At 45.7% G+C, this 14,430-nt stretch overlaps 1 protein-coding gene across 1 annotated transcript in view; it reads left to right on the top strand.

The window, feature by feature from the left end:
* Positions 1 to 14,430, top strand: part of LOC126260056 (uncharacterized) — a 389,315-nt gene that overhangs the window by 356,571 nt on the left and 18,314 nt on the right. Inside the window, exon 8 of the mRNA XM_049957248.1 lies at positions 2,447 to 2,685. Coding sequence (XP_049813205.1) covers positions 2,447 to 2,685 — 239 coding nt within the window. The remainder of the gene's footprint in view (positions 1 to 2,446; positions 2,686 to 14,430) is intronic.

The raw sequence follows: 14,430 nt of genomic DNA, 5'->3' as shown, positions 1-14,430 counted from the left end.
CCGAGCTGATAGTCCATGCTGCTGCAAACGTCGTCGAACTGTTCGTGCAGATGGTTATCTTGCAAACGTCCCCATCTATTGACTCAGGGATCTAGACATGGCTGCACGATCTGTTACAGCCATGCGGATAAGATGCCTGTCATCTCGACTGCTGGTGATAGGATGCCTTTGGGATCTAGCCCGGCGTTCCATATTACCCTCCTGAACCCACGGATTCCATATTCTGCTAACAGTCATTGGATCTCGACCAACGCGAGCAGCAAAGTCGCGATACGATTATCCGCAATCGCGATAGACTACAATCCGACCTTTATCAAAGTCGGAAAAGTGATGGTACGCATTTCTCCTTACACGAGGCATCACGTTCCGCGCGGAATTAGCCGAGCGGTGTGGGGCACTGCAGTCATGGACTGTGCGGCTGGTCCCGGCGGAGGTTCGAGTCCTCCCTCGGGCATGGGTGTGTGTGTTTGCCCTTAGAATGATTTAGGTTAAGTAGTGTGTAAGCTTAGGGACAGATGACCTTAGCAGTTCAGTCCCATAAGTTTTCACACACATTTCAACATTTGAACGAGGCATCACAACAACGTTTCACCAGGTAACGCCGGTCAACTGCTGTTTGTGTATGAGAAATCGGTTGGAAACTTTCCTCATGTCAGCACGTTGTAGGTGTCTCCACCGGCGCCAACCTTGTGTGAATGCTCTGAAAAGCTAATCATTTGCATGTCACAGCATCTTCTTCCTGTCGGTTAAATTTCGCGTCTGTAGCACGTCATCTTCGTGGTGTAGTGTAGATCGGTGCAGGGAACGATGCTATGAAACGACAGCTGTGCTTCCATTCTGTGGGCAAGGCGTCTTAACTGAATTAACCAGCTGCCTGTAGGACTTCCTGCGGCACCAACACTCGAAGGAATTTTCACCAAAAGAGGGAGTAACAAGTGATAACTAGTGTGAACCAAATACCCGCGTATGTATCTTAACGTGAGAAGCTTCTGATGACGAACCTGTATGTTTGAAACCGGGAACGGGACTATTTATATGAATAAACGGTATTTTTAAAAGTTTCTGGTTGGTGCTTTCGTCTGTGCAAGAATAAACCTGTATATTATTTTGTACTTTTTAGAAAATGTTGAAGTGTGTGTGATTTCGTAAGAGACCAAACTGCTGAGGTCATCGTTCTCTATATCTACACACTACTTAAGCTAACTTATACTAACAGGGGAACCTCCCCATCGCACCCCCCCCCCCTCCCCCTCAGATTTAGTTATAAGTTGGCACAGTGGATAGGCCTTGAAAAACTGAACACAGATCAATCGAGAAAACAGAAGTTGTGTGGAAGTATGAAAAAAATAAGCAAAACATACAAACTGAGTAGTCCATGCGCGAAGATAGGCAACATCAAGGATAGTGCGAGCTCAGGAGAGCCGTAGTCCCGTGGTTAGCGTGAGCAGCTACGGAACGAGAGGCCCTTCGTTAAAGTTTTCCCTCGAGTGAAAAGTTTAATATTTTATTTTCAGACAAATATTATCTGTCAGTTCGTTCATTGACGTCTCTGTTGAATGTAATAAGTTTACTGTCTGTTTTGCGGTTAGTAGACGAAAGGACGTGCCTCTCCAATGGGAACCGAAAACATTTGATCGCAAGGTCATAGGTCAACCGATTCCTCCACAGGAAAACACGTCTGATGTATTCTATACGACACTGGTGACGGCATGTGCGTCACATGATAGGAATATGTTGTCGACCCACCTAACTTGTACATTTGGCGAATGGGTAAAAAGATTCTTCTACCTTGCCCGATTTAGGTTTTCTTGTGGATGTGACAATCACTCCCAATCGCATCGGATGGACTGGCAGATAATAATTGTCTGAAAATAAAAAATTAAACTTTCCACTCGAGGGAAGCCTTGAACGAAGGACCTCCCGTTCCGCAGCTACTGACGCTAACCACGGGACCGCGGCGCCCATGAGTTCACACTCTCCTTGATGTCTGTCTTGCACATGGACTACTCAGTTTGTATGTTTTGCTTATTCTTTTCATACTTCCACACAACTTCTTCCTGTTTTCTCAGTTGATCTGTGTTCAGTTTTTCAAGGCCTATCCACTGTGCCAACTTATAACTAAATCTGAGGGGGTGCGATGGGGAGGTTCCCTTGTAAGAACAACACACACACCCATGCCAGAGGGAGGGACTCGAACCTCCGGCGGGAGGGTCCACGCAGTCAGTGACATGGCGCCTCTAACCGCGTGGCCACTCTGTACGTACGGTTAAATAAACCTATTGTAATAAAAATTTGTTTTTATGTAAATAATGTTTTACGTAGGGCGATGGGGACTCCACGGACACGAAGTACATTCACCTGACTGCAGTAGTTTGCCGCCGTTCCTCAAATCCACCTCCCGTAGTCCCACTATTGCAGCGTGCTGATTATGCGCGGCGCTGTGCAGGAGAACGTGCGGCTGCGGCCCGAGGAGCTGCCGGGCTACAGCATCCTGCCGCTCAAGCAGGGCTTCGACCCGACGCCGACGCCGGCGCCGGCGGAGCGCCCCCCGCCGGAGGACGGCGTCCTCAGGGGCGACACGGCCCGCAGGGACTTCCGGCGCCGCCTGGAGCACCAGCTGGAGCAGCCCCGCCGCCTCTCGCCCTCACCCGGGCCGCACACCGTCTCGCTAGAAGACTACGCCAGGTACCTCCCAACGGACTCAACTCAGCTGACGTTTGCAGTTGTAGCAACTCTTATGTTACATGTGTCTCACATAATCTGAAAGAGGTGTGTGTGTGTGTGTGTGTGTGTGTGTGTGTGTGTGTGTGTGTGTGTGTGTGTGTGTGTGTGTTTTAGGAAAGTGTAAACGACGTCCACAGTAGTTATACAACCACTCGCTCACAGAAAGATCCGTACCTAAAGACTGGAAAATTGCCCAAGTCACACCAATACCCGAAAAGAAAAGTAGGAGTAATCCGCTGAATTACATGCTTATATCACTAACATCGATTTGCAGTAGGGTTTTGGAACATATACTGTATTCGGACATTATGAAGTACCTCGAAGGAAACGATTTATTGACACAGTCAGCACGGTTTCAGAAAATATCGTTCTTGTGAAACACAACTAGCTCTCTATACTCATGAAGTAATAAGTGCTATCGACAGGAATGTCAAATTGATTCCATGTTTGTAAATTTCCAGAAGGCTTTTGACACCATGCCTCACATGCGTCTTCTAACCACACTGCGTGCTTACGGAGTATCGCCTCAGTTGTGCAACTGGATTCGTGATTACCTGTCAGAAAGGTCACAGTTCCTAGTAATAGATGGAAGTCATAGAGTAAAACAGAAGTAATATCTGGAGTTCTCCAAGGAAGTGTTATAGGCCCTCTATTGTTCCTGATCTATATTGATGACATAGGAGACAATTTCGTCTTAGATTGTTTGCAGATAATGCTGTCATTTACCGTCTTGTAAAGTCATCAGATGATCAAAACGACTTCCAAAATGATTTTGATATCTGTATGGTTCGAAAAGTGGCAATGGACTCTGAATACGGAAAAGTGTGAAGTTATTCACATGAGCACTAAAAGAAATCAGCTAAATTTCGATTATGCAATAAGTCACACAAATCTGAAGGTTGTAAATTCAACTAAATACTTAGGGATTACAATTACAAATAATCTAAATTGGAACAATCAGATAGATAATATTGTGGGTAGAGCAAACCGAAGACTGCGATTCATTGGTGCAACAGGTCTACTAAAGAGACTGCTTACACTACGCTTGTCCGACCTATTATGGAGCATTGCTGTGCGGTGTGGGGTCCGCATCAGCTGGGACTGACGGATGACATCGAAAAAGTACAAAGAAGGGCAGCTCGTTTTGTACTATCGCGAAATATGCCAAAGTATTTGGGAAAATTTTTGAACGTGTTGAGGAAGGCAGAATGAGTAGGCTAGTACGCCACTTTTCGGTCCTTTAAATCAACAACAACAACATATTCGCATTTTTTGTGCTTGGGTAGGACCTTTTCTCTCATGGTAATTTTAACGAACCAGAAACAAATTGGAAATGCTATCTGATCGTGAATTAAACAGAACATATCACACAGCACAAACACTTTCAAAACTTCAGAGCAACGAAAAGAAATGAGCCTGCATTGCGAAACCTCCGCTCGCTATTAACTAGAGTGAGAAATGACGACAGCTAGTTACCTCTGCCGCCAAAGAACCACCCTAATTAAACTGTGAACAGCGGGGTTAATAAACGCTCATTTTCTACCCAGCAATGTATAAATGTGGGGGAGGTAACCACACAATTTCATTAAATATGCACAGGAATTAATAACTATGAAATGAAATTCCAAGTTACGATGAATTTCTGACTTTATTAGCACAAGTAATTTCGTTAAAAATATTGTCAAGTAATTCAGTGAAAGTTTCTCCAGATGTACCTACAGTGATATTAAACACAGAAAAGAAAAAGATTGAAGTGATTTATGGTTAGCAGAGTTACGAAAGGGAAGCACGTAATGGTAAGTTCCGCTCTCTACTGTATTAAATTTTGACAGAATCAAATCCGCGACTGAGCAACAGTTGATTCATGCTTGGAACATACGTGAAATTGTTGCGCTAATATTCCAGCCCCAGTGGCCAGGTAGAATCTAACCGTGAAATCGTTGATGGTTATTAAATTCATCGCGACGTATACCGACGTAAATCTCACCGTCGTTGGGATGTGAATGCACTGCCTGTGGGAGCTTCCGTTGGCTCGCTACATGCCCCTGTGTGTGCGTCGCTGTTGCATCGTCCTCGGACGAGGTCTGAACCTTAAGTCTGCTTTGCAAAGTCTCCGCCAAAGCATCCTGGCTTCAGAGTATTCCAGCTGCGTGCGGAACCCGAAGTGTCACTAGCGAGTGTAAAAACGCGAAGTAGCTCTGCTTCAGTCTGAAACCGAAGTGTCCCCTCTGAAAGCAGAGGCTGAAGTCACTCAGAACAGAATGCGAAGAGAAGTTACAAGCACACAGCGCATCAGTTCTGTGGAAGTTTCCCTGTGTCAAGCAGAAATTTCTAGTCAGGAAGTAACATTTTTTCCGTCAATGAAAAAATTAAGCAGATGCTGTTGTACTCCCACCACTCTAGGAAAACTGCGAACCTTCCAATCAAGTGTACCGAAACCCCTCTTCCAGGAACGTGCATCTAAAAATTTTACGTCACGATACTCCAGCCAGTGCATCTGTCTTACATTTGGCCCCCTTTGCACGCTGTTTTCTATCGTGGGAAGAGAAAAAGAAAAGATGTATAAATAGTGAGCTAGATGCTGAAAAGGCGGACGAAGTGTGTGACCGTCATTTCCAGAGACTACGTGTGTCTTTTCGAAAGCTTCCGAGATCGTTATCTCCCCTAGAAAGTTTCTTCTTAAAAATAACTCTGAAAGTTCGCCGTGTTATTTACCAAATCCTCTTTCCATCAGGGAAACGTGTCACAGATTGACCTCAGCAGTAAAGTGTTACAGAGTATACCTTGCTGACAAAGTCTCTCCAGGATTCAGATAGAGCATGATGAACGGCCATCTCCAGCACCTGTCTTCGCCTGCCTGAGTCAAGCGCCAGGGGCTGACACTTTACCTGCCAGCTGAACTAGCGAAAGTTGCGATGGTTCTTCTGTTGAACTACCCTTGTTGCTCCGCGGCTGGCGCAGTATGCAGTAATCGTTTTAGCGGCGAAGTCTGCTTCCGTGGTTCCCGCTATTTCTGTGTTGTGCCGCGAGCCGTCCATTGAGGAAAACAAGTCTACACCAGCGCCACGGATATAGAAATCGCCCTTTGTTTTCGATCATACAAAAATGCAGTGAACGCAATGGGATATCTACAAGTCTCAAGATTGAAGAACAGGAAGAAACCACCTGTTGCTGTACTCCAATTGAAATTATGTGCTTTACTGATAGTTATGGTGCTTTCTTCACTATTTATTGGAAGTTTAAATGTTTCCGGTGCTTCGTGTGGTAGAAAAGTCAGTTTGGCTGCTTTCATTATTTCTGCTTGTTTCCCATAGTATTTTCCAAGAATGACGCTGAAAATTGATCGCCCAGAGCGGATTTTGTTGACGATAATAATTGTTTAAATATAATGATGTGTAGAGTACAGTGGCATTTCCTTTTTTCTGCAACACCGATTTTTACGAAATTGGCCCCCAGTTTCATTTGGATAGTCACACGTTGCTATTTAACAACAAACAGTGTACTGATCAGTCTTCTCTTTCACGAAGTAAGTATTGTCATCCACGAGTACAATATTTTCAGTATTGCTACTTGCCAAACTGAATCTACCTTTTCTTGTGGTATGCGTCAAAGAGCTTCGTGGTAAAGTTGACTAAGAAGCACGTATTAAAAACTTTACAGCGCTGCAGCACTACGTCTTTAAAAATTCGTACTGGGGATTCTCAGCAATTATTTGTGTTATTACCAAAATGGTTCAAATGGCTCTGAGCACTATGGGACTCAACTGCTGTGGTCATAAGTCCCCTAGAACTTAGAACTACTTAAACCTAACTAACCTAAGGACATCACACACATCCATGCCCGAGGCAGGATTCGAACCTGCGACCGTAGCGGTCGTGCGGCTCCAGACTGTAGCGCCTTTAACCGCTCGGCCACTCCGGTCGGCGTGTTATTACCCCGTGTTAAGATATTGGAGCGATATGCTAAAGACCACTCCTCACGCCGCCCCCACACATGTTAGGTGTTTCTCCAGCTTTTTTATTTTTCTTCACTTTCTGCTCATTTATTAAATCAGACGTATTGTATTGTATGTTAACCGGGGACCTAGAAACGAGGGAGAGGCTCCGTCCCCGCCGCAGCCGCAGTGGTCCACAACCCCACGACGACTACCGCAGTCCACTTACCCCTCCGCCGCCCCACACCGAACCCAGGGTTATTGTGCGGTTCGGCCCCCGGTGGACACCCCCCCCCCCCCTCCCAGCGAACGTCTCGCACCAGAAGAGTGTAACCCCTATGTTTGCGTGGTAGAATAATGGTGGTGTACGTGTACGTGGAGAACTTGTTTGCGCAGCAATCGCCGACATAGTGTAACTGAGGCGGAATAAGGGGAACCAGCCCGCATTCGCCGAGGCAGATGGAAAACTGCCTAAAAACCATCCACAGACTGGCCGGTTCTCCGGACCTCTACACAAATCCGCCGGGCGGATTCGTGTCGGGGACCAGGCGCTCCTTCCCGCCCGGAAAGCCGTGCGGTTAGACCGCACGGCCAACCGAGGGGGAAATAAGACATACTGACTTCGGTTTCTTGCATTATATGTGCATTCAGTACAGTTCGGTATTTTCTCATGAAAGGTTGTCGATCGTCTTTCATAATGTCATGATCATTTTCTCACAAACAACCCCAAAGAGCTTGATTGACGTGAAATTTGCAGAGAAGTAACCTTCTGTTCGGAAGTACAGCTCGTAAGGCATTCCTTTCAGCGCTGCTGTCATTTGTCAAAAATAGTTTTGGTTGAAAAACCTTCTGGCAAGTCTCCTCGAAATAATCTTTCTCGGACTGAAAGGCATGTACGTATGTAATTTTCTCGAGGTAGACTTTTGTGCACAATGACAACAGTTCACCATCACAAGCACTGAATTTTATATTAGTAATTATCATTGTGTCCATTGTATTTTATAATTTCGTAATTTTCCACAAGACCACTTAGTATGTCATCCAAAAGTTCCATATTAAACACAGAAAAAAAAAAAAAAAAAACCTGAGTCGTTGGTCAATGAAAAACAAACGTGACTGACGAACGAAACGCTAACGGCGTGAAACAACTGTCTGAACTTCATGCCTACGTTCCACGCATCTCCTTAATCACCTGTTCGGAAGATCAGTTTGCGTTTCAAACCTGTGCGTGATTGGAGGATGCGCGCCTTGAAATGAACACGAGTTTAGGAAATTAGCGTAACAAACATTTCATAATTCAAGGCACTATTGCTTCTTATTGAGCACGGAAAAGGAAATACGCGGCCCGGACTGGTATCCACGTTGACTGCTTGGTGTGGATTTCGTGGCTGAAGCTGCGATATCACGGTGTCTGAAAGCATTTGGAGGCATTGGATGGAAGAGCCCCGCGTTCTCTTGCGTCTGGACGGACTCGCCGACTGTCTCTTCACTTCTTATCAATCTACTCAGCTCATAAACTCTCGAATTTTGCTATTGGCGCATTAAATTTCCAATGCTGCCCTGTGAGTGATCAGCGTTTCATGACCACGCTTGCCAGTGCAGGGTGGAAATTTTCTACCTTCTTTGGGATGGTGTTTGATTCCTAGGTTGGTGTCTTCCTCACGCTTTCACGGTCAAGGCTGCTCGCAGCATTCGTCGCACATTGTTTCGATGTTTTCCTGCATTCCCTAAGTTGCTGTGGAAGTAGCCACGAAACAATTATTTGTGGTAGCTGTTTCTGCATGAAGCTTGAAGAGTCTTATGTTCGTGCTTTGCCTACGAGACGTTCGTGATTTATGAGCAACCTTCTTTATATTCCAGCAAGCGTTTCTTAAGCAGGCTGACTTCTCCCACAGTTCCTTAGTCTCTTATGCACCCCTTTGTGAATTCTTGGCACTTTGTGTCTATGCTCCGTCCCTGTGCCTGTGAGGTGCTCGAATTCTCGACATGTTCTCGCTTTCTAAGGCAGGTGAAAACGGCTGCAGCCAGCCAGAAGTTTCACACGCCTCCACATGAGCATTCTTGATTCTTTTGTGTCCATGCTCTATTTTAGTGATTGCAGAGATTCACAGTTACCTGTACGCTTCACATTGCCCACAAGACTGTTCGCAAGGTGTCCATTCTTTAAAAGCGATGCGAGGGCATTCGCCAGCTTAACCCCTGCACCGCTGCAGAAAGCCCCCACGTCCGCGTCTCACACTGCCGCTGAATGGGGACCGACTTTCACTTCGTCCTGGGCTGAAGGACCTGGAAGTGGGCGAAAGTGGCCACCAGCGGAAGTATCACAACTGACATAACCTCCTGGTACAATTCTGCACCGCTCCAAAATAGCTACTGTGTGAATGATGCTTTGTGCGGTGAGCTTAGTAAACTACTGTTGTGATTAAGTTATGCATCATAGGAAGCGGGTGTCGTTTTGGCAGTTTCGGTCGTATGGGCTGTAGGTATTCTGCAGCCATATTTACTTTGCAGTAGGAGTTGGAACGATCCCTTTCTGCAACTTGACACAAGAAGTGACAGAAAGAAGATGGAGGACCGTATTTCGCCAGTGTTCTGAAGAGATTCACATTATCTGTGACTCCAAAAATCGTCTAGGAAACTGAATAATTTACCGTAAACAGCATGACAACCAAACATACATAAGCTATAATAGTGCTAAAGCCACAGTGTTTCTCAATGGTGATGCCAGTGCTAAATCTATGCTGTAGTAATATGACATACAATCAATTCTAGAAATGTGTGAGAACTATGTAATTAACAAGAAATCTGTTCCTCATATTCCAGGAGGGGGACGCATACCATCCTTCTGGCCCCTTTGCTGATAGTTGTACCTATTATACACTACTGGCCATTAAAATTGCTACACCACGAAGATGACGTGCTAAAGACACGAAATTTAACCGACAGGAAGAAGATGCTGTGATATGCAAATGATAAGCTTTTCAGAGCATTCACACAAGGTTGGCGCCGGTGGTGACACCTACAACGTGCTGACGTGAGGAAAGTTTCCAACCGATTTCTCATACACAAACAGCAGTTGACCGGCGTTGCATGGTGAAACTTTGTTGCGATGCCTCGTGTAAGGAAGAGAAATGCGTACCATTACGTTTCCAACTCTCAGAAAGGTCGTCGGATTGTAGCCTATCGCCATTGCGATTTATCGTATCGCGACACTACTGCTCGCGTTGGTCGAGATCCAATGACTGTTAGCAGAATATGGAATCGGTAGGTTCAGGAGGGTAATATGGAACGCCGTGCTGGATCCCAACGGCCTCGTATCAGTCGAGATGACAGGCATCTTACCCGCATGGCTGTAACGGATCGTGCAGCCACGTCTCGATCCCTGAGTCAATAGATGGGGTCGTTTGCAAGACAACAACCATCTGCACGAACAGTTCGACGACGTTTGCAGCAGCATGGACTATCAGCTCGCGGATCGTGGCTGCGGTTACCCTTGACGCTGCATCACAGACAGGAGCGCCTGCGATGGTGCACTCAACGACGAACCTGGGTACACGAATGGCAAAACGTCATTGTTTCGGATGAATCCAGGTTCTGTTTACAGCATCATGATAATTGCATCCGTGTTTGGCGACATCGCGTTGAACGCACATTGGAAGCATGTATTCGTCATCGCCATACTGGCGTATCACCCGGCGTGATGGTATGGAGTTCCATTGGTTACACGTCTCGGTCACCTCTTGTTTGCATTGACGGCACTTTCGATCCCTGCGAAACTCTACATTTCAGCAGGATAATGCACGACCGCATGTTGCAGGTCCTGTACGGGTCTTTCTGCATACAGAAAATGTTGGACTTCTGCCCTGGCCAGCACATTCTCCAGATCTCATACTAAATGAAAACGTCTGGTTAGTGGTGGCCGAGCAACTGGCACGACACAAGACGCCAGTCACTACTCTTCATGAACTGTGGTATCGTGTTGAAGCTGCATGGGCAACTAGCTGTACCTGTACATGCCATCCAAGCTCCGTTTGACTGAATGCCCAGGCGTATCAAGGCCGTTATTACGGCCAGAGTTGGTTGTTCTGCGTACTGATTTTTCAGGATCTATGCACCCAAATTGTGTGAAAATGTAATGACATGTCAGTTCTAGTATAATATATTTGTCCAATGAATACCCGTTTATAATCCGCATTTCTTCTTGGTGTAGCAATTTTAATGGCCAGTAGTGTAGTTCCAGTACCCTATGAATATTAGATTTTCGTGTAGTTTTACATACTGACTTACCTGCTCAATTCTCTCGTGTGATGTAAATAATTGTGCCTCATTTAACTAGCTGATGTGGATTTGGTAGAGATTGTGATGAAATTCATTCCACTACTGAACTTTTCATATTGACTCACTCTTTTTCCTATCTTTCTGTTCATGACAAACTCTACCCCCATTATGCCATTTTCCGCTGTTGATAAGTGTTAAGCTGTCATGCAGTAATATGGTAGGTAAAGGTGAGACCTGTGTAAAAGGCAGCTTACGACTGCTTCTAGTGACGTCAGAGCCTGAGACCTACTGAAGGTCACAAGCGCAACTTGCTAGCTGTTCACGGTGTGATTTACAGTATGACATATTGGTGTAAATTTGTAAACCGTCATAGATTGTGCGTTACACTTAGATTACATTAAGCTGTGGAGGAACTGAGTGTAGCACTGGCATTGTGGCATCACGAGAATTACCTGTGAGTTACCACAGTCTAAACAGGTGCGACGCTTAAATCCGGACAAGTTTCAATTTAAATTTCCCGCCATATCGTAGTTCTGCTGGAGGTCGCTATTGGCGTTCTTGAAAGCCATAAGCCATAGGCTGAAAACGGCCGAGGTGTTATGAACAGGTGCGGAGTTCAACCGAAGAGCCACAATTATCGAAAGTCTTTTCGCTGGGCGTTCGCCCACTGAAATGGTCGATTCTTCGGGTACCCGAAATAAACTATTTAAGATATTGTGGCCAAGTATAATGCTTCGGAAAGGTTCCACTAACCCGGCGAGGAAACCTCATTCGAGGACACCCATGTCACGAACAGCCATCGAAAAGGCTCAGACACTGATTTCGGAGGACCCGGGGCAATCTCTGAGGAAACTAGCCTCAGTATTGAATGTCAGCTTGCGAACAACGCAGACAAGGACCTCATACGATCCATTTAGTCGAAAACTGGCTCTCGGATAACGTTGTCATGTGCGGTCAAAGGATTTCTGGCCCTCGAATCGCCCGGATTGGAACCCCCTCGACTACTACGTTTGGAGCGTAGTCGAAAGAGTTGCCAGTAAGACGAGGCACCCTAATGTTGCGTCTCCACGCACCACTATCGAAGCAGCATTCGCGAATGTGGAGAGCGCTCTTTTAAAAGAGTGCGTGCGATCGTTTCAGGACAAGATTGGAAGCGGTCATTGGCGGCTGAAGGGGGTTACATCAAGTGTACTCGTGAAAGAAAAACTACTTACATGAAAAAGGATTTTCATTTTTATTTGTATTTTGTTTTAATAAATGTGCTTTTTAAAAAAGTTAAAATTGTCCGGATTTAAGTGCCGCACCCGGTACATCCCATAGTGTACGCTGAGCGTGTAGCCAGTAAGTACAGTGATGTGCGAAACATAAGGATGAAAGTGACTATTATGTGTCACTGCCATTAACATAGGTTGGTAAAGCTTGGACTGAGCATAGATAACACTGCTACACCGTATTACAGAAGTTATATGAAAGAAATATACAATGACCTATATCTCTAACGTCGATCAGTTGTAGAATTTTGGAACACGTATTATGTTAGAGTATAATTACTTTTCTGGAGACTAGAAATTTACTTTACAGGAATCAGCATGGGTTTCGAAAAAGACGATCGTGTGAAACCCAGCTCGCGCTATTCTTCCACGAGACTCAGAGGGCCATAGACACGGGTTCCCAGGTAGATGCCATGTTTCTTTACTTCTGCAAGGCGTTTGATACAGTTCCGCGCAGTCGTTTAATGAACAAAGTAAGAGCATATGGACTATCAGACCAATTGTGTGATTGGATTGAAGAGTTCCTAAACAGAACGCAGCATGTCATTCTCAATGGAGAGGTCTTCCGAGGTAAGAATGATTTCACGTGTGCCGCTGTGGAGTGTCGTAGGACCGTTGCTATTCACAATATAAATATATATATGACCTTGCGGATAACATCGGAAGTTCACGGAGGCTTTTTGCGGATGATGCTGTAGTATATCGAGAGGTTGTAACAATGGAAAATTGTACTGAAATGCAGGAGGATCTGCAGGGAATGGCAATCGAATCTCAATGTAGAAAAGTGTAATGTGCTGCGAATACAAAGAAAGAAAGATCCTTTATCATTTAGCTACAATATAGCAGGTCAGCAACTGGAAGCAGTTAATTCCATAAATTACCTGGGAGTAGGCATTAGGAGTGATTTAAAGTGGAATGACCATATAAAATTAATCGTCGCTAAAGCAGATGCCAGACTGAGATTCATTGGAAGATTCCTAAGGAAATGCAGCCCGAAAACAAAAGTAGGTTACAGTACGCTTGTTCGTCCACTGCTTGAATACTGCTCACCGATGTAGGATTGATAGAAGAGATAGAGAAGATCCAACGGAGAGCAGCGCGCTTCGTTACAGATCATTTAGTAATCGCGAAAGCGTTACGGAGATGATAGATAAACTCCAGTGGAAGACTCTGCAGGAGAGACGCTCAGTAGCTCGGTAAGGGTTTTTGGTGAAGTTATGAGAACATACCTTCACCGAGGAGTCAAGCAGTATATTGCTCCCTCCTACGTACATCTCGCGAAGAGACCATGAGGGTAAAATCAGAGAGATTAGAGCCCACACAGAGGCATACCGACAGTCTTCTTTCCAAGAACAATACGAGACTGGAATATAAGGGAGAACCGATAGAGGTACTCACAGTACCCTCCGCCACACACCGTCAGGTGGCTTGCGGAGTATGGATGTAGATTTAGAATGATACTAACGGAAATGACACACTTACGCAAAGACAATAATTGCAGTGAAGTCACCGTGGTTCGTGATGTCCGCTGGACGTTACAAAAAGGAGGGACGTGGTTCTTGATAGACCTTGTGATCGCCACGGACAGTGATGTATGCTCTGCAACGTGCTCGAATGCTGGCTACAAAGACGGTAAGGAGTTCTCCTAGGGCGTTCAATTACCCCACCAGTCGGGTTGACAACTGCTAAATGGTCGTCGGTGCACGTATATGCACTGCAATTCGCCTCCCCAACACATCCCAAACGTGCACCATGCGTCCGCAGCTCTTGGTCTAGTGGCTAGCGTTGCCGCCTGTGGATCACGGGGTGCTGGGTTCGATTCCCGGCCGGGTTGGGGATTTTCTCTGCCGGGGACTGGGTGTTCGTGTTGTTCTCGTCATTTCATCGTCGTCATTCGTGACAGTGGCTAGATTGGACTGTGTCACAATGGGGACTTTGTATGGGCGCTGATGACCTCGCACTTGAGCGCCCCACAAACCAATCATCAGTATCAGCATCATCATCACGTGCACCATGGGATTTACGCCGCGCGAATGGACAGGCCAGTCAATGCGACGAATATCCTGTCATTCCAAGAGCTGCTGCACCTCTGCTGTTCTATGCAGATGCGCACTGTAATTCATAAAAATGAAGTCGGAGCCGAATGAACAACTGGAAAGATTCACGTGGGAAGAGGTACAATGTGACAAAGTCGACCAGTGAGCGTTCCACGCTCAAAGATTC

The sequence above is a fragment of the Schistocerca nitens genome, chromosome 5, assembly GCF_023898315.1.
Source record: "Schistocerca nitens isolate TAMUIC-IGC-003100 chromosome 5, iqSchNite1.1, whole genome shotgun sequence".
NCBI classification, from domain to species: Eukaryota; Metazoa; Arthropoda; class Insecta; order Orthoptera; family Acrididae; genus Schistocerca; species Schistocerca nitens.
Note: the sequence above shows the minus strand (reverse complement) of the source record. Positions and strands in the feature narration are given on the sequence as shown.